The sequence below is a fragment of the Delphinus delphis genome, chromosome 19, assembly GCF_949987515.2.
Source record: "Delphinus delphis chromosome 19, mDelDel1.2, whole genome shotgun sequence".
Classification (NCBI taxonomy): domain Eukaryota; kingdom Metazoa; phylum Chordata; class Mammalia; order Artiodactyla; family Delphinidae; genus Delphinus; species Delphinus delphis.
The window spans coordinates 33,893,990-33,915,368 of record NC_082701.1 but is presented as its reverse complement, the minus strand read 5'-3'; the positions used below and the strand labels follow the sequence as shown (position 1 = coordinate 33,915,368).

General features: G+C 40.0%; 1 protein-coding gene across 2 annotated transcripts in view; it reads left to right on the top strand.

The window, feature by feature from the left end:
• TOM1L1 (target of myb1 like 1 membrane trafficking protein) overlaps positions 1-21,379 on the top strand; it is a 52,580-nt gene that overhangs the window by 18,880 nt on the left and 12,321 nt on the right. For both annotated transcript variants that reach the window (XM_059997164.1, XM_059997166.1), the window contains exons 8-11: positions 12,924-13,057; positions 17,429-17,489; positions 17,875-17,992; positions 19,295-19,391. In XM_059997164.1, coding sequence (XP_059853147.1) covers positions 12,924-13,057; positions 17,429-17,489; positions 17,875-17,992; positions 19,295-19,391 — 410 coding nt within the window. The remainder of the gene's footprint in view (positions 1-12,923; positions 13,058-17,428; positions 17,490-17,874; positions 17,993-19,294; positions 19,392-21,379) is intronic.

Sequence of the window (21,379 nt, the reverse complement as noted above, 5' to 3'; positions counted from 1 at the left end):
GCAATTTTAAACAGTATTTTTTTTTACTTTCCCATTCTGATATTTCATTGTTAGTGAAAGAAATGCAACAGATTTCTGTGTATTAATCTTGTATACTGCTACCTTGCTGAATTCATTTATCAGTTTTAATAGTTTTTGTGTGGAGTCTTTAGGGTTTTCTATATAGATATCCTATTGTCCACATATAATGACAGTTTTACCTTTTCTCTTGCAATTTGTATACATTTTATTTCTTTTTTCTGTCTGATTGCTCTGGCTGTGACTTCCAATACTGTGTTGAATGGAAGTGGTGAGAGTAGGCATCCTAGTCTTGTTCCAGAATTTATTGGGAAGGCTTTCAGCTTTTCACCATTTAGTATTATGCTGGCTGTGGGTTTGTCATAAAATGGCTTTCATAATGTTTAGATATGTTCCCTCTCTACACGCTTTGGCAAGAGTTTTTATCATGAATGGATGTTGAATTTTATCAAATGCTTTTTCTGCATCTGTTGAGATGATCATGTGGTTTTTGTCTTGTTTTTTGTTGATGTGGTGTATCACATTGACTGATTTGCATATGTTGAACCATCCTTGTGAGCCTGGGATGAATCCAACTTGATCATGGTATGTGATCCTTTTCATGTGTTGTTGGATTTGGTTTGCTAATGTTTTGTTGAGGATTTTTGCATCTGTGCAAAGAGCCTTTAACCCAAAATTTACAGACTTTTTGACTAAAGAATCTCTAGTTGCTAAGTATCTGTTAATATCCTATAGAACATCAGAGTAATATTCATTGAGAAATAAATCAGTATTTTGGATCAGTGGTTTTAAGTATATTATTTTTAAGATATTTTACTTAGGAACGTTATATCATTTTGCTAATGATTCTTATGGTTCCTGGCCTTGGGCAAGTCATTTACTATCATTGGACTTAGTTTCTATATATATATATAAAATGAAGAGCTAAGATAAGAGCTTAGCTCTTCATTTATACATCCAAGTTATGAGGAGATTAAAAAGAAAATTAATTATAGAGTTCCTGTGTAGTAATCCCTTTTAAAAAATCCACAATCAAAGGCATTCACAGATATAAATTCTGTGACTCATGATGTTAACAAGCATGTTAAACTAAAATTTAAAAAGTAAATATCAAAGTAAAAGGGTATGTGGCAGATAATATTTTTCAAAAATGGACATGGCAATGTTCCTAGTTCCACACAGTCTTCCCAGCCTTTCAGAGCTCTCAAATGAGGTGATAGGATTTTTCTCTCATGTTTTTATCTATCTGTGGCAAACAATCACTCCTTCAGTAAAATGTACACTGAAACATCCTATTCAAATATGCGCATCCAGTTTTATTTGATGCCATCGTGGGGTGCACTGAAATGCCTTTTGTGTCCAAGTCTTTGGGTACAGATGTTTGGTTGAATTTTGCAAGGATAATGCTGATTTGCTGGTTGCTGTTTTGATGCCAGAGGTTAGGGTTGTGTGTTGCCTTGAATAGTAAAGAGACTTGGGCTGTAAATCAATGTTAGAACACTACTCATGGCCAATTCCAGTTGAATGGTTCTGGCCCCAGGTCAGTTTGTTTATGGAGCCTATTGAATGTGTAACTTTATTTTTCTCCCTTAACGCGTTTTGTTAGTAACAGATAGAGAGTTGGTGCGGGGAGCACTGTTTTTAAATTCTTTTGGCAGGTATTTGAACTTTTTCTTGTAATCTAAATAACCTTGTAAAAGAAAACTATTTCTCTACTCACAACACTTCAGACACCAGGTCTGAAGTTTTTTCCCTCACATTAAATCATTCTGGCACTAGCTACCCAGAGATAGCACAGACCCCACATGTTAAGAGGCTTGGTCCCACAAGACGGCCCCCACTTCAGAAGCCAATCACAAGTAGTGGGTACCCAGGTTGCCCACACTTCTGTCCCATTTTGGCTACAAGTCAAATCGGGGGTCCCCGTGATCCCCTCCTCAGGTCCAGTAATTTGCTAGGATGGCTCAGGGAATCCAGGGAAACACTTTACTTACTATTACCAGTTCATTATAAAGGATATAGATGATAGCCAGATGAAGATGTCAAGTGAAAAAAGTACAACCTAAAAGTTTTGTGGTTTTTTTTTTTTTTTTTTATTTGCTGTGCTGGGTTTTCATAGCAGGCTTCTCTAGTTGTGGCACGCATGCTCCAGAGTGCATGGTCTCAGTAGTTGTGGCGTGTGGGCTCTTTAGTTGTGGTGTGTGGGTTTAGTTGCCCCACAGCATGTGGGATCTGAGTTCCCCGATCAGGGATCGAACCCGCGTCCCCTGCATTGGAAGGTAGATTCTTAACCACTGGACTACCAGGGAAGTCCCTAAAGGTTTTGAATTATGTTTTATTCGGTGGACAAAACTGAAGACTTAAGCCCAAGACACAGCCTCTCAGATAGCTCTAAGGTACTACTCTGAAGAAGTAAGGGAGGAGCCAGGATATATAGGAGTTTTTTTAACAAAGACCAGGTAATTGGAACATCAAAAGATTACTGTTACTGAAAGAAAACCAGATATCTCAAGTTAAAGAATTTAGTGCTTTTCTATGTTTGCACAGATACAGGAGTCTGGGCTCACTGAAGTCATTACTTTGATATACACCTCAGCTATCTGGGGCCAGCATCCTGTGCTTTCTCATCCTCACTTTCCTCAGGGTACACTCTTGGGAGGTGGCTGCAGAGGCTGACTGCTAGATGGTGGGCATCCTGTTTCTATCTTGAGTTCCTTCAGGACTCACCGTCGGGGAGGCTGTAATGTGATGGCTTGATGGCTGCAACATCTTTTGTTTACTGATATGGCAGGTGACATTTTTCCGTTGTTGACAAAGAATACATACAGCAAGGTGTGGAAGGGTCCTGAGCACAGGAGCTTCTGTCCCTGTGGAGTTGGAGTTCACCACCTTCCCAGCATCTGAGTGTGTTCACCACCTAGAAGCTCTCTGAACCCAGTAGTTTAGGGTTTTATAGAGATTCCATTACAGAGGCATGATTTATTTAATCATTGGCCACTGGTGACTAACTCAACCCCCAGTCCCTCTCCCCTTCCTGGAGGTTGCAAGTTTCAACCTTCTAATCACAGGGTTGGTTCCTCTGGCAGCCATCCCCCATCCTCCAAGAATTACCTCATTAGCATAAACTCAGGCTTGGTTGAAAGGGGCTTCTTATCAATAACAAAAGATGCTTCTCTTATCCTACTGCTCTGGAAATTCCCAGGGTTTTAGAAGCTCTGTGCTACGTACTGGGGATAAAGACCAAATATATATTTCTTCTATCACAATATCCTGTCCAACTGTGGTCAATCTAAAATAAGGTGATGGAATCTAAAAATGAAACCAGCAAAGATAGACTATGGAGAAATAAAGTAATTCTTTAGTTTGTACTTTTTCAGAGGTTTTCTTACAACTGTGTAAAACCAGCAGCCCCCAGCGTTTTTGGCACCAGGGACCGGTTTCGTTTTTGGGCAATTTTTCCAGGGACTGGGGCTGGTGGGGGGATGGTTTCGGAATGATTCAAGCACATTACATTTATTGTGCACTTTATTTCTATTATTATTACATTGTAATATATAATGAAATAATTATACAACTCACCATAATGCAGAATCAGTGAGAGTCCTGAGCTTGTTTTCACTTGCCACTCACTGATAGGGTTTTGATATGATTCTGCAAGCAGTTGATTTATTATGGTCTCTGTGCAGTCAAACCTCTCTGCTAATGATAATCTGTATTTGCAGCCACTCACCTGCGCTAGCATCACTGCCTCAGCTCCACCTCAGATAATCAGGCATTAGATTCTCATACAGAGCGGGCAACCTAGATCCCTTGCGTGAGCAGTTCACAGTAGGGTTCGTCCTCCCATGAGAATCTAACGCCGCCACTGATCTGACAGGAGGCGGAGCTCAGGCAGTAACGCAAGCGATGGGTTGCGAGTGATGGGGAGTGGCTGTAAATACAGATGAAGCTTCGCTCATTTGCCCGCTGCTCACCTCCTGCTCTGCGGCCCGGTTCCTAACAGGCCGAAGACTGGTACCAGTCTGTGGCCTGGGGGTTGCGGACCCCTGTTGTAAAATCTACAGATTAGTGGAGTTAGGGCCCCCAGACAACGCTGGCTTCCTGCCTAGCTTCCCCATGTAACCGCAGGGGCTTTTGGAGGCTTCAGCATGAGCCTGGTGGGGGGTCATCAGAGTTGGGGTAGTGGGCAAGGTGGGAGGCATTGAGGACCCAGGAGCGTTACAGGGCATTCAGAGTTTATCTGTAAAGAAGTACTACAAGTATCTGAAATCCACTGTGATAGTTGTGAAACAGACACTGTTTTTTCCCCAAACTAGCTAATAACCACTTTTTTTCTTTTAGCTTGTTAAAAGAATTTACCTCCTCTTCCCCAAACCCCTTTGAAATGACAGACAAAATATGAAAATAAGAATAAATTCCAAGGATTACAGGAGAGCCTAGACAGACCGTCAGGGGACCAGAAGAGTGAGGATATTCAGAGTCCAGTAATGTAGGTGGGATCAGCCAACTGAGGTACACACAGTCCCAGAAGAAAGAGGCCCTTACAGTGTGACTTTCCTCAGAAGAAGCCTATAGTAACCTCAGAATCAGAGTAAGATTGGATGGGCCTTAGGCACTCACATGGACATGAGTCTGTCTTCTGCTGTTCCAGCACTATACCTCCAGGAGCAGGGAACTTCCAGTGTCACTAATAAGACCAGAGAAAAAGGACTTCAAATAACTTGTGGTTTCCAAGAGAACATGGGACTTCAGCAATCAGAAGAAAAAAGAAAAACACTCACTAGGGTTTTTAAACTTTGAAGGCAGAGGGTCTCATCCCTAGAGATGATAATGCAGAAAGGCTGTTAGAATTCTCAGGAAGAATACGTAGTTTCCTTCTCTCCCTCTAAAGGTGAGGCTTCTCCTTCTCCTTGCCGTTTTCCTTTGTGGGGCTGAGCTGCTTTTTCTAACTTTTTAACTTATATAACAAAAGGAAAACTTTGTTTTTTGTACTACTCACAACCAGCACTTCTGACACCAAATGTATGGGTTTTTTGCCCACACTGACTGATTTTCTGATGCCAGCTGGGTGTCTTAAAATTAAATTCAATTCCGACATTAAGTACCCAGAGTTAGCATCAGATCCCACAGGTTAAGGGCTCGGTCCCACAAGGCTGCCCCACTTCAGATGCCCTTTGCAAGTTTAAGTCTCCCATACTTCTGACCAACAGGCTATAAACCGGGGGTTCCCACAACCCTCTCCTCAGGTTTGATAATTTGCGTGAATGGCTCACAGAACTCAAGGAGACAATTACTTATATTTATTGGTTTATTACAAAGGATGTTACAAAGGATGCAGATGAAAAGCCAGGTGAAGAGGTACAAAGGGTGAGGTCTAGAAGGGTCCCAAACACTGAAGCTTCTGTCCCTATGGAGTTGAGGTGCACCCCTGTCCCAGCACATGGGTATGTTCACCAACTGGAAGCCCTCCGAACCCCAAAGTTTATAGATTTTTATGGAGGCTTCATCAAGTAGGCATGATCAGTTAACTCTCATCTCTAGCCTCCCTTCCATACCCGGAGGATGGAGGATAGGGCTAAAACTTCCAAGCTTCTAATCAAGTTTTAGTCTTTCTGTTGACCAGCCGCCATGCAGGAGCCCATCAAGAGTTGCCTCATCAGAACAAAAGATGCTCCTATCACCCAGGAAGTTCCAAGGGATTTAGGAACTCTGTCAGCACTGGGGGGCAAAGATCAATATGTATATTTCTTATTTCGTATATAGGTCGTAGCCATTCAGATGTCCCAGCTGCATCTCAGTACCTTGTTCGGGCCCCAGGCTTTGTCTCCTGCCTCTCAGGGTTATTAGAGACCGACAGATGGGTGCCTTTCGGGCCCTTGTGCCTTTATTGCCTCTCATATCTTTGGATCCTGTTTGGATTTAGCCTTTGAGGACTTCTCATGCTTTCTTGAAAGTTTAGGCATGCACATTAAAATACTTTTATATTGTATCCAATATTTTTAGGTATTTTGTTGTCAAAAATATTTTCAGGATATTGAGTACAGTGCTGTGTTGAAAATCAAGAACTATATAGCTTTTTTTATCTTTAATTGAGGTAAAATTCACATAATATTAATAAAAATGTTAAAACATTTTAAAACATTAAGTTTTATGTTAAAACATAAAATTAATCACTTTAAGGTTTACAGTTTAAAGTGTACAATTTAGTGGAATTCATGTTCACAGTGTAACCATTTCCTCTATTTAGTTCCAAAACATTTTCATCATCCCCAAAGGAAACCCTATACCCATTAAGCAATCTCTCTCCCTTCCTGTCTTTGCCCAGTCCCAGGCAACCAGTTATCTGCTTTCTCTTTCTGTGTATTTATTTACCTATTCTGAGTATTTCATATAAATGGAATCATAAAATATGATTCTTTCACTTACTATAATGTTTTCAAGGTTCAACCATGCTGTAGCACATTTTATGGCCCAATATTCCATTGTGTGGGTATACTATATTTTATTTATTTATTTATTTATTAGTTGATGGACATTTGAGTTGTTTCTACCTTTTGGCTATTGTGAATAGCTGCTGTGAACATTCATGTATAATTTTTTGTTTGAATACCTATGTTCTTTTGAGTATATACCTCAGAGTAGCATCACTAGGTCATATAGAAACTCTATGTTTAACTTTTTGAGGAACTGCCAAACTTTTTTCCACAGTGGCTGCACCATTTTACATTCCCACCAGCAACACACAGGTTTCAATTTCTCCACTTCCTTGGCAACACTTGTGGTTTTCTGGAGTTTTTTAGCTACGTAGTAGGTGTGAAGTGGTATCTCACTATAGTTTTGATTTGCGTTTCCCTAATAACTAATGATATTGAGCATCTCTATAGCTTTCTAAAAGGTAGACCAGATCATGTTGCTCCTTGCTGGAAACCCTCCAGTGGCTTCCCATTACACTTGGAATAAAACCCAACTTTCTTACTCTGGCCACAAAACCTCTCCCAGTCTGCTCCTGCCCGCCTTTCCTTCCATAGCTCATGTGTCCTTGGTCCAGCCACAGCAACCACCTTCCTATTCCCTGGACACACTGAGTTCGTTATTGTCGGGGAGCTGTTTCACCCTTGACTCTCATGCTTCCCCTGTCTTTTAATGGCCAGCTTTTTCTCATCATTCCAACTTAGTATGTTACCTCCTCGGAGGGGTCTTCACTGGCTCCCCAGTTTAAAGTCATCACTTTCTTTTTCACCCCCTTTTCATTCTCTGCCCAGCACACTGATGCTTTTCCTGCATGATTGTGCAGCTGTCTTTGCCTTCTAGAATGGATGCTTCAAAGCCTTGTCCTGTTTACTGCTCAGGTTCCGCTCCCAGAGCAGTGCTGCACAATGTAATCATTCAACAAAAATATCTTTAATAAATTAATGGATTTTCCCTTGATTTTATGTGGTTTAAAATTAAAATCTTGGGACTTCCCTGATGGCACAGCAGTTAAGAATCTGCTTGCCGATGCAGGGGGCACGGGTTTGATCCCTGGTCCGGGAAGTTCCCACATGCCGCGGAGCAACTAAGCCTGTGTGCCACAACTACTGAGCCTGTGCTCTAGAGCCTGCAAGCTACAACTACTGAGCCCACGTGCCACAGCTACTGAAGCCCGTGTGCCTAGAGCCCATGCTCCGCAACGAGAGAAGCCACTTCAATGAGAAGCCTGCGCACTGCAACGAAGAGTAGCCCCCACTCTCTGCAACTAGAGAAAGCCTGTGAGCAGCAACAAAGACCCAATGCAGCCAAAATTAATTAATTTAAAAAATAAAATTAAAATCTTTATCCTTGGTATCAGTTAGAGATTTTCCCTTCATTGATCTTTTTCAGTTATATGGCTGGTTGTCCAAATAACATTTAGTAACAATTTATACCTTCTCCACTGATTTCAAATACCTCTTTATCATATTCTGTATTCTAGTGCAAGGATGTCTTTCGAGAGGCTGTTCTCTTGGTTTGATCTGTTTGTCTATCCCTGTGTTGGTATCATACTATTTAAATTGCTCTGTTTTCATGCCTTTTAGGCCTTATCAGTGAAACAGATGGCATGCTCCATTTGGGTAATTTGAAAAGAATTTAATCAAGGTACTGTTTATTTAGTGAGGTACCACAGGGCTCAGAGAAACCACAGGAGCAAGTTTGTTACCCTGGGCTATTAGCTAATACCCCTAGGCATAAATAGGCAAGAAGAAACTTTTGCCAGAACCCAGTGGGCAGAATATGAGGAAGGCAGCCTTGAGAGTAGTGGTGCCTTTGGTGGAAGGAATGAAGATAATATCCAGACCTCACTCTCCTTCGCCCTCCCATTTCCTCCCCGTGCATCCTGTGGGCTGAACCCAGTCAAAAGCTAGAGGGCAGGGGACCTGGTGGTATGCCCGCTACAGGCCAGCCCCCAGGGCACACAGCAGGGCAGAGTATGGATGGTGGATCTGGAAGGCAAAAGAAAGGTGTGCAGCCGGTAGGAAAAGTCTCCGCTCAAAAATTTCTCGGCTCTTCTTGTACATATACTTCACCAGTGATCACAGTCTTATATGCAGTTTGTTAACATTAAAAGCATTTCCTGTTTTGTCTGTTGGCGCATACCTTCTGGCAGCTGTTATGTTTATTTGAAATGCATTGTCTGTTTCCTTCTGTCTGAAATCTGGTATACTTATGTGGAATCCCCTATCTGTTCCTCCAATCCGTGCCGAGCGTTTAGATCCCGAAGCCCTGCTTATTCTCAGAGCTCCTTTCTCTTTGTTAGATTCTTAGGCAATGAAACTATTTTGGTGAAAGACACCTTTGCCAACCACTATGTTGCTCCTGGACTTTGAACTTCATTAGGGGCAGAGACAGGATTTCTTTTAGCTTGCCAGAGTGGTGTGCGAAGATTCTGAGGCCACGTCTAGTCTATGAGTATTGCGATGAGTTAAAAGTATCTGTTCTGGTCACAGTAATGAAATGTTGCTGCACGTTCTTGCATTTGTTTTCTAGGTGTTGTGTACTTGTCCCTGAATCACCGTACTCTTACCGTGAATGGCTCACCTCCCATTTTAGTCTTGTTTTTGCCTAGACGCAGTAAGGACAATGAAAGAAGACAATGTTTTAGTCTTCTGTAGAATAAAGTGAGCTCCAATTCTGAAAGCACAACTAGAAAAAGCCTTACTCTAACTTATTAGAGAAGTTTCAAATCATGTGAATCTAAAATTTGGTCCTGTGAGAATAATTGGTAACAGTTGAGAAAAAAAAACCTGAGAGTAAAATAAAAAGTCATCTGCCCTGACCGCTCTTACTGTCTTTCCCATTCAGAGACTTGTAAGGTGTTAAGAGTGGAAGGGACTTTCAATGCCATTAAGACCATCTCCCTTTACAGATGAGGCTACATATTCAGAAAGGGAATGATTTGTCCACACAGTGGCAAGCGAGTGATGGAGCTGGAGTGGGAACCTTGTCCTCCTGAGGCTGTGTTCTATCCAGTATAGCACTTGTTTCTCATTTTGAACCCAGGACTGACTTTCTAGCATAGGTGGCTAACCTATTGTCTGTTCATGTGGGTATATATTAGCTCCTGAGCTAGAGTGGAAGCAACTTGAAGGCAGTAACCAAGACCTCTAGTTATAAATCCATACAGCTATGCACATTTAGAGTGTATGTTTTGTGTACTGAGTGAGCTTATCAAATGTCTATTAAGTTGAATAGATTGATCCTCTGTTGAAGAATTAATGATTTAGGGCAAAAGAAGGGCTAAGGAGTTACTGAAGATGTTTACAATATTTAGTTGGGAAAAAGAGTTGGAAGTTAATGATTTTCTGGAGGATTATGTTAACTGTTAACTTGTCATTCATTCAATAGAGGCCTGTAAAAGAAAGAAGAAACTGTATGAGCAAGTTATGCTGAGGAATGTTTGGTTTCATGGTGAGCGGGGGCAGTTTTGGTTTTGAGTATATAGGGACGTTCTCGGGGTCTCTTGCTGTCTTGGTAGGAGGTCCTGGGAGAGAGGAGATGTGTAATAGCAGTAGTGCCAGAGGTATTATTTCCAGAGAAGGCTGTTAAGCAAACACATTCCTTCCTTTTATTACTTTTTCAAGGGATACGTTCAGATACTTTTGTTTTTCTTTTTATTGAGTTGCCCTGTGTTGGTGAATGTGGGACAATTGCAGTTGAAGTTCAAAGTGTGGAAGAATCTTCTTCCTTAATTCCTGAATGCTCTGCGAAAGAGTGGGAGCCATCTGGATGTCAGAAGAGGAAGCTCTTAATGAGCTCCTTTTTGTTTTGCTCCAAAGACGTTTGAATTGATTGTTAGAATCACTTTAGCTCAGAAGCCTGCCTGGGCTTTGATATGGTGTAAAGGGAGGCGATTCCAGGGCCTCTGTGATGGGCATATGCACCAGCAGCTGTTCCTCCGTATTTTAACTCGTGCCCCCTTGCTCCCCACATCCACAGCCCTGCAGGTGCCTGCTGTGGGGAACTTCTGACCCATCCTTTTGGTCCATGGTACTTGATCTGTGCTGTTTGCAGGTGGCTTGGCCCTCCTCTGAGACAGACATCAATTGCAAAGATCAGAGTGGGCTGGCTTTTGAAGAGGTTTTTCAAATTCTGCTTTGCAAACCTGCTGAGAAATGTGGTGCCCCTTTCATGTTTCCATTCCATCTGTCTCTTGAGAGGGCAAAGGGACAGTCTTCATGTGACCGGGGGCTGTTGACGTTGGCTGCAAATTCATTTCAGATTACTTTCTACTTTTGTCACAGGCATCTAACAGCCATTGTTATTTCCTTGATCTTGACATTGTTCTAGCAAGGCTGCCAGTGAGCAAGGAGGAGAACTGTTCTGTACACTAACGCAGAACAGAGGTAAAGTTCTCGTTCATCATGGGGTTATAACCAAATGCTTCTTAGTTTTTTCCTTTTTAAAAAAAAATATATATATATGTATTTATTTTGGCTGCACCAGGTCTTAGTTGCGGCATGCAGACTTCTTAGTTGTGGCATGCATGCCGGATCTAGTTCCCTGACCAGAGATCGAACCCAGGCCCCCTGCATTGGGAGTGCAGAGTCTTATCCACTGGACCACCAGGGAAGTCCCAGGAATGTATAATATTAGTTTGCTAGTTAAGCTGCTAGGGACACCTCCTTAGGCAACCATAATACATTCATTGACTACCCTGTATGCCATACGTGGGTTTCAACCGCATCATTTTCTGTTCCGACAACAACCCTATAAGATGGTTGTTATCCTTGTTTTACAGATAAAAAAGTAAACTGAGGCTAAGTTTTAACCATATCCCGTATCAGGTATGTAGATGGGAGAGACCTTTGGATCACTGAGTCTAAAGTCTTTTCTCTTTGTGCTCTACCAGGGGACCATAAGTGACTCAAATTTGGCAACCACCTGACTTAATTTTACTAGGATGTGGCCACACCCATTTGTTTACATACTGTGTGTGGTTACTCTCACCTTGGCAGAGTTGGGTAGTTACAACACAGGCTTTGTGGCCTACAAAGCAGAAAATATTTAATATCTGGACCTTTAAGGAAAAGTTTGTCAACTGCTGCAGACAGTGACCACATCATTAGGAACCGGGACAATTTTTCTGGTTGCACAGTGCAAGTATGAAAACCTAGAGTCTGTCATCTGTCTGTCTCACTTTTTTTTTTTCCTTTCCCTTTTCTTCTGTCTTCTAAATACTTCTGTTAAGATTTTGTGGAGGTATGGTAGCCTTTACCTCTGAGTCTAAATGCCAGCTAGTAGTGGTTTGGTTTATTTATTTAGAGATTTCCTGTTGGAAATCTTGTGATAGATTGTTTGAGATTCTAAATGGTTTTGGGAAGTGTAAGTTTTTCAGCAGGTCTTTTTTTCTTTTTTTTTAAGTCTGTCTTTCTTGAGGGAAAAGATCAGATAATGTAATAGTGCTGTGATTTAGCAAGTTCTGCTGCTTTCATTTTGAAAGGAGAGCTTCCCTGTGTTCTTGCCTGATGTTAATGTATTATTACATGGACAAATTCTAGCCAGGGTGGGTTTGAAGGAATATTAATACCAGTTTTATGCTCCTCAGGCTTACTGGAGGTTTGCCTAAGAGAAAGTAAGTTGTAAGATAGCAGTTCTCAAGTATCAGTGTACATAAGAAACACTTTGAGATGCTTGTTTAAAAAGTGTAAATTCCCAAACTCTCAGCCTAGGCAATTCTGAGTCAGTAAGTCTGTTGTAGGTGCCTCTGATGCTTATGAGAAAAAGCTGGTTTGGGGAGTAGAGTCTTGTGTAATACAGTGATTCCAGGCAGTCCAAATAAAAATGGCATTGATGACTAGTTTTTTAATCCTGCTTCAGTTTACCTTGGAATGTGATGTTGTAACTATAAACGTTACATGTTTAAGTAAAACATAACAAGAAAATTATACTGCTATAAATGCATTTTAACTACTTTCTTCTATTACCACAAATAACAACAATAGCATTGTATGTTTTATGTAGTTCTTTATAGTTATATAGTTCCTCATTATACACCTCATTTGATTTTCTGTCACCCCTTGAGGTAGATGTGGCAAGTAGTATATTCTTCACTTGTCAAGTGAGTAAACGGATTTAGAAAACAAGTGATTTTTTTCCCTAACACAGCACAGCTAATAAGTAGTAAACCTAGAATTCCTGTACACCACTTCTGATTTCTAGTCCAGCATTACATGCAGTGTACATTTTTGTCCTTATGATGCCCATTTTGATTTTTAGAGGAAAATATTGTTCTGATATCCTTCATAGAGAAAGGATGAGCTGTCCATAGTTAAATACTTTGGTAATCTCCCATAGGTGACTCAGTGTGGAGATGGTCACAGTAGTATACAGATTGGCAAATCAGTTGTTTTTTTAGCACTGAAGAAGCAATCTCTCTCCTTCTTTGACAGAAACTTTATAAGACAGGTCGGGAGATGCAGGAGAGGATCATGGACCTGCTTGTAGTGGTGGAGAATGAAGATGTCACTGTTGAGCTAATTCAGGTGAATGAGGATTTGAATAACGCCATCCTTGGATATGAGAGGTGAGCAGTGGCACGCCCTCTCCGACCCTCCTCCAGTGCTAGTTTAACCTCCAGGTACTCTGTGTTCTTAGAGTGCCTACAGGTGAGCACTCAGAAAGATCAGGAATAAGTTCTGGACATGGCTGCCTTCCTCCCAAGATAGGGAATCCTGGTCCTGCTCTTCTGGGAGTGTGTGATATGGCTTGCAGGAATGAGCGTGTGCCTGAGCAGTGTGAGGGGCATTCATGGGCAGTGAAGCAATGATCACGTACTGCCCTGTGAGCAGGGCCTGGATCTTAATCACAGAATGTTGTCTGCACTGAGCACATCGTAAGCTCTCAAATAGACCAATGCTATAAACAAAGAGTCGTAGTGAAAGTGAGGTTTACCCTAAGTTTGAGGTGGAGAACAACATGGAAATGGTAAAGAGAAGAGAGGAGGATATTTATATGGAGAAAATAGTCTACACAAAACCAGAGTAGCCAGTGAGGATAAGCTGTATATGAACACAGATTTTTTTTCTAAATTCCATTCATAAAAGTATGAAGGCAAAAAGTTTAAACACAGTCATCTCTTGATATCTGTAGGGGATTGTTTCCAGGAACCCCCCCCAAGGATACCAAGATCCACAGATGCTTAAGCCCTTTATGTAAAATAGTGTAGTATTTGCATATAACCTATGCACATCCTCCTGTACACTTTAAATCATCTCTAGATTACTTATAATACCTAGTAAATGTAAATGCTATGTAAATAGATGCTGGTTCATGGCAAATTCAAGTTTCCTTTTTAGAACTTTCTGGAATTTTTCTTTTTCAAATATTTTCAATCTGAGGTTGGTTGAATCCTCAGATACAGAACCCACAGATACAGAACCTGTGGATACAGGGGTCGACTGTACTCATAATTTTGTTTCTAACATTTTAGTATTTTTCTAAACTTTTTTATAGTCGTGATCATATAAAGAACATATACTTTTGTTTCTCCCTTGATTTTCTTTGCCGTAAAACCAGTATTTGTGTATCCTATGTTCTTAAATGCTTTGGCTAAACCATTATTTTTAATAGCTGCATAATGGTCCACGTTTCTCTCACAGTTCACTTATTAGGCATTTAAGTTGTTTCCAAGTCTTTTATTCATTCATCAAAGTAATAGTCTTTTTTTTTTTTTTTTTTTTTTTTTGTGGTACGCGGGCCTCTCACCGTTGTGGCCTCTCCCGTTGCGGAGCACAGGCTCCGGACGCGCAGGCTCAGCGGCCATGACTCACGGGCGCAGCCGCTCCGCGGCATGTGGGATCTTCCCGGACCGGGGCACAAACCCGTGTCCCCTGCATCGGTAGGCGGACTCTCAACCACTGTGCCACCAGGGAAGCCCCCAAAGTAATAGTTTTATAACCTATTGTAATCTATAGTCAAGCCTATAGTCAGGAAAACACCTTCAATCATATATATAAATATACACACTTGGAAAGTGAAATAAATGCAGTGAATAGGAGGTCTGTTTAGTGAGAATAACAGCCAGACCTAATCCAGGTCAGAAGAAGGACAGGAAGGCTTCTATGAGGAAGTACCATTTAAGCTGAGAACTCTGGGATGAGGAGGAGTTGACTAAACCAGGAGCAGGTAAGAGCACATACGGTTGTGAAGCTATGGGAAGGCACAACAGGCCTGGGGAGAGAGCTGGCACCTAGAACCCGGCCCCAAAGAGCGGCAGCATGCTTCGCTTGACAGGTGGCTTTCTCCTCAGTCTTAATGAGAAGTGCTATATACAAACATAGCTTCAGGCAAGTCTCCTGGTCTCTTTCCAAACCTGTACCTAGGCCTTCCTAGCATAGAAATTCTGGAGTCTCTGAGATCCCCAAACTTTTTCTAGATCCTTGTTTCAAATAAGAGTTGTATTGGCATTTTGGGTAGGGCAGTTTTCCCTTATGTGGCCCCTACCTGCTAAATATCAGAGGTTTTCCTCCTAGTTACAGTGACATTTCAAGACGCCCTTAGGGGAACCATTTCTGTCGAGAATTCCCTGGAATTAGTGGACATATTTCCCACCAACAGATGAAGAATGGGACCAGTGTGACATAAGGGAAGGAGGTGAACAGGTCCGGATTCAAGTCTTACTGATGATTTTGGACAAATTGCTTAACTTTTTTTAAGATTTGGGTTTTTTCCTATTTATTAAAGAGGATAATACTACCTATTTGGAGAGGGTTTGTTTATTTTATTTGTTTGTTTCTAAGAATTAAATGTGATAATGTATATTAAAGCACCTAGCTGGGTGCTAGCACATTAAATATCAATTTCTTGTCCTCCTCCTCTTCTTGTCCCAGTGAGCCTTCTAATTTATTGTCTAGACTTTTTTTCCCCACTCATCGTGAATGAACCAAGAGAATCAGGGAAGTAAAACCCACAGCTGCAAAATAAGTTCTTTCCCTCACTATCTCACTGTCAGGGAGAGCGGCCGTTCTGTGAAGAGGTGACAGGGCACCAAGGGAGAGATGTGAGCCCTGTGACCATGTTCCCTTACCACTGAGCAAAGCTTGCCCTTCGTTTTTTTTGGGTTTTTTTTTGTTGTTTGTGTGGTCTTTTTGGGGGGGGTGGTTGGTATAAATCTTTGTAAATGGGAAGATATCTAAGGAAAACCATATGGTTTTCAGTAGAGTGCTGACTCATGGTTTTCATTTTGGAGAATTCTATTACAAACCATAAGACCCCTTACTAAAAGCTTCCTCCAAGGGGGAATGTGTGTTTATCTGGTCTTGATATCAGGAGACTGGGTTATTTCTGTGAACAGCTTTTTCTGATTCAGCTTTGAACCAGGGCTGCATTCCTTTTTGGAGGAAAATCTTTTCCTTAACTTGTGCAACTTATGCCACTTTTCTAGGCTCCTGACCCCTTTCCTCCATCTTCAAAGCCAAAGTTGTCTGGTCGGGTCCTTCTCACATTGTATCCCTCTTGCTTCCTTCGTCTGCCTCCCTCGTCCACATTTAAGGACCTTTGTGATTACACTGGGCTCATCTGTGTGGTCCAGGATAATCTCCCTGTTAAAGTCCACTCATTAGCAATCTTCACTCCATATGCCATCTAACCTAACATATTCACCGTTCCATTGATTAGGATGTGGATATCTTGGCAGGGGAATCATCCTACTTACCATGCTCACCACAGTCTGCCCTCTGTTCCCTAAAGATTCACATCCATCCCACAGGCAAAATACATTCACCCTATTCCAAAATCCCCAGAAGTTTCCACTCATTACATCCAGGGAATAGCTGTGCAAATAAGGTAACGGAAATTGTTACTCAAGGCTTGATTTGTGAAGGTTGTTCATACCTTGCACATAACTAGCTAGCATGCAGGAAGCCAATACCATGAGTAGATGGAAGAAGAAGTACGTGTGTTAGAAAGGGGAAAATCCTTAAACCTAAGTCATGTTTTAATTCAGTATGAGCTTTTAGACTTGAAAGTGTTTAGGTTCATGGAATCAATGTGTCGTAAGAGTAATACTATGTATTTCTAAAGCAGCTTTTAGTTTGCAAAGCATTTCCACATTCATCCACCTGTATTATGTCTGTATCTCGCCCTTGAGAATAACTTTGAGGAAATGGTTCAGATATTGCTATTCTCTTTGAGTAGATGGAGAACTGAGGATCATATGTGTGGTCCTATAACTACTCAGTAATAATACTGACACTTGTGCCTTGGATTTCTGCTTTCAGCTTCACTATTCTTTGAAACCTATTCTCTTATTTATTTATTTAACTGCTTCTCCTTTACCCACAGTGTACGAACAATGTAAAATTAAAACAAAGTTGTAAAAGGTAATATTGTTAGGTGTCAAGTGTCTTATAAAAATGAAGATTAAACAGTGAAAATATGTTAATTGTATGTGAATTTTATGGAAAATGATCATTTTTGATAATTTTGGCAAAATTAGAAACAACTCAAATATTTGAGAATAAGGAGAATATTTATATATGTGATTCATTAGGTTAAGTATGCAACCACTATAAGTTGTATTTCTGAATAACTAGAAAAATGATCTGAACATAATGGAATTAGAATACAGAATTATGTAAAGTATAATTTCAACTAAGTTTAAAATAGATTAACTTACAGAAAAAAATACTAGAAGGAAGTATATCATAATATTAATAGGAACCATATCTTGATTATGGAATTATTCATATTTGTAATATTTGTCCATTTTCTCATAGTTTTCTTTAAAGGCATTATTACTTTTATAAACTGGGAAAAAGTTATTAAAGTACTTTATTGGGAATTGGGGATGAGGCTGATTATCCCTAAATATTTGCACATTAATAATTCTGTTAAATATTATAGCATTTTCATATCTGTTTTCTTTTAAAGACTTGCATTTTGTTAATTCAAACAGGTTCATTCGAAACCAACAAAGGATTTTGGAGCAAAATAAGAACCAGAGGGAAGATGCCAATGTAAGTAAATAGAACTGTTATAAAATAAACAATTGAAAATTTTATGAATTCTACAGCAAGGAGCAAAGCTTATATAAAACAAGTCTTAAAAAAGAGAAGACATGCATTAATGATTTGGAGTGGTTTTAGTAGTGTAGAGTATCTGCCTTAATAACTCATTGAGTTATTGATAAGAGGTCATAAGAAGATTCTCTAATTAAGCAGGGACCCATGTCAGTGGCGAGATGTGATTAGTACTAGCATTGTCTATTGAATGGAGAGTTCCCTCTCAGGATACTTCCAAATAGGATCTTCCTTTCTCCAAAGGAAAGTCTGGGGAGAAAGCTGTGACAAACTGCCTGACATAGTTTTTTCTAAATTGTGTTTTTGTTTGCTTTGTTTTCAGACTACCAGTGAACCTTCTGCCCCATCCTCTGATCTCCTTGACCTGAGTCGCAGCCCTCTGATGCATAGGGCCACTTTGGGAGAACTCAGCACCCTGAATGCTCAGCTTTCAGACTTAAGTAAATAAGCACATGGGCCTTTTCAGACCAGTGGAAGAGCTTGATGTGAAACAGTTCTCTTGGTTTCTTGATTAAATGGAACCTGAGAAGAACTGAAGTCAGTTTGAATATCAGAGAACTATATCAGGAGATTTAAGTACTTCTTGACAAATGGTAGGTCACACCCAGTACAGGAATGGGATGTGTCTGGCGGAGGAGGTCCTTGAAACTCGTCCCACTGGCTTAGTATTTTGACAAATTCGCCTGGCCTGCTTATAGAGCTTGTTCAGCTCCATGGCCAATACTTAAACCTACTGTGAACCCACTCACTATTATCTTTGGTTTTCTCTGCCATACTATAGCATCAGGAAGGGGAATATTTGATGCATATAGACAAAATCAGGAATTATGAGGCCTCATGATGGCGAAATGTGGAGGGCAAATCACAAGCTTTTGAGTCAGAGAAGTCCAAGTTGAAATCCCAGTTCTGGCACCTCTTAGCCACCCACCTTAGAGACTTTCCTACTTTATAAAGTGAGAGCAATTGTTGCTTTAATGGTCTTCTGTGAAGGTAAATGAACGATGTTGCACTGTAGGCTTAGGGTTACCTACCTTATCTGTCTTATTTGTTGTCTCCTATTACCCTTCCCAAAGAGTTTTGGTAAATTACAAAGTAAAGATGATGAAAAATGCTGAAATCCAGAATTTTCTGCCAAATTAAAATCAGTTTGTTTTCCTTTTATGTTAGCAGGATTTTTTAGAATCAGAATAGTCAGTATCACTCAATTTGTGGTTTTCTTATTACTTAACCCATTTCTAAAATGTTGGCTGCTTGCTTAGACCAGTGGGATGTTTGGAGTCCATTATATTGAAGAGTTTTCTTGAGTTTTTATCAGGCATTTTCAGAGCGGGGGTGGAAATAATTATTCTCTTTGGGGTGTCTCATGATTATGGGAACTTGAGAGTTTGGAGAGGTGAGGGTAGAGCTCTATATATACCATAGCTTTTTACTTTTGTGCTTGACAGGATAAGACATAAAATCCCTTCCATTGTGAGTCAGCTTGGGATTTTAGAAAACCCAACACAATAACGTTTGCTACCTTTACAACATCCTCTTTTTATGGCAGGGAATTTCTCTCTTTCCAGTTGCCATAAATGATGTTTTTGAATTTCTGTTTGAGGAAATCCCACGATTTTACGGTGACAGAACTATCTCAATCTCCTTAATTTGGTGTTTTTTTTTTAAAAAAAAAACAGAAAATTCAACAGAACTGATGGACAAAATGTTTTAGAGCCAAGCAATAAGTACATTTTGTGTTCTAGATTTCAGCTCTACAAGTCCTGTTGTAACAAACAACTTGAAACCCAGTCTTCATCCACAGGTGGATTTGCTAGCCTCAGAAAACACAGAAACACCCCTGTAAGTATGTCAGTAATACTCCAGAACTAATTCCATCTCATTCTGATTCCTCGTATTTAAGAAAACATGACATAATAGAAAAGGTAGAGACTTAGGAATCATACATAACTGATTTAGAATTTCAGTACTGCTTCCTATTAGCTGTGTGACCTTGGATGAGAAACTTAACCAGTGTGAGCCTTCATTTCTCTTCTAAGAATACTCTCTAGGATTCTTAAAAAGATTCTGTGCAATGCTGTATGTACCTCCTAGTATAGCACTCAGTACATAGCAAGCCTTCCATAAATTCTCTGTTTCTCTTATTTTTTTAGTGGTAACAGGAGGTAGGAAAAATACAAAGACAAAGTGGGGGAACAGAAACGACCACACAGATTGCAGAGCACTTGCTATGTGGCAGGCACTTTGCTGACCTGTTTTTATTTATTGCATTTAATCTTTTCAAAAGTTCTTGGATCAGTGCTATTATCCTTATTCCCATTTTATAGGAAAAAAGGCTGAGACCTAGGGAATAGAAGTTCATGTAGCGATTAAGTAGCAGGTCTGGTGAACTGATAGTTCACCAAAAAAGAAATACAGATGATTTAGAAACATATTTTTGCTCAGTGATGCTCAGCCTTACGTACAGTTACAGAAATATAAATTAAACTGGAATAAGACTTTTTTTAACCTCACAGATTGGCAGTAGTCTACATGTTTGTTAACATGCTTTGTTAACTGTGGAGAGACAGATACTATCACAAAACTGTGCAGTTTTTATGAGGGGCAAGTGGCAATATCTATTAAAATTATAAATGCATTTACGTTTGAACTTGCAGTCTAGGAATTTATGCTTATTTATGCAAAATAAGGTCTTTACAAGATTATTCTTGACAGCATTTGTGCAATAGCTAATAATTAGAGACAACTCAAGTACCCTTCAGTTTGGGGAATGGTTAAATAAACATCTACACAATATATTATTATACTTCTGGAGAAAAAAGTAGGCCCTCTATGTGAGGGACAATCACCAATATATTTATTATTAAATGAGAAAAGGTGCAAAGTAGTGTGTGTATACTATCTCAAATTTGTATAAGAAAGTGAGAAATAATATATGCTAATATTTGCCACTCTTTGCATAGAGAAACATAAGAAAGATGCAGAAGAACCTAAAAAAAGCATGGTTACCTAAGGTCAAGAAGAGGCAGGATGGAGCAGATAAACAGCAAAAAAATAAACAGAAGTTAGATTTGCCTTCCATCAAAGCCTATTATATTCTTTTTTTTTCCTTTTAAATATATGTATTTTAGGTAATAGGCAATACATTTCCATGATGCAGATATCAAAGCAATATAAAAAGATGTACAAGGACAATACTTGATCTCATCCCACCCCCATCCTGCCTCTTGCCCTCCCTTGGGTCATACCTACTCCCACCCGGGAAACCCCTTTGTTAGTTTCTTATTTATCCTTCCAAAGTGTCTTTAGGTAAATAAGAATATGAATTATTTTTTCTCCTTTATTAAATAAAGGGCAGCATACTATGCATACTGTTTTGAACCTTGCTTTTGTTTTTCACTCAACAGCATGTCTTGGCTGTGTTTTTATGTCAATGGACTTAGATATTTTTTAGTTACTTTTCTATATTAAAAAGGAGAGGGGCAGACTGAGGAGAAGAGAAAGGAGAATCAAACTGGGGAAAAAAGCAAAAAAAAAGCAAAAAAAAAAGTGTAAGGGAAGAAGAGAGAAAGGAAAGATTCATGTGCTGGGACATGGCTATCTCTTGAACCACCAGGTTGGGTCATTACCTTAGCTTGACTCCCTCTGGTCTTGATTGCTGTGATGCAAGTAAATGTTGAAATGTTGTAGGCAGAACTCCAGTGAAGTTGCTTAGTAAACAATGTGGTCTGAAGTAGCTGATTCTGTTTTCCTTTATTCTGCAAATCTTGTTGGGAAAGATTGACCATAAAGATGAAATCCCATTACAAAAAATGTCTGTCTATACAACT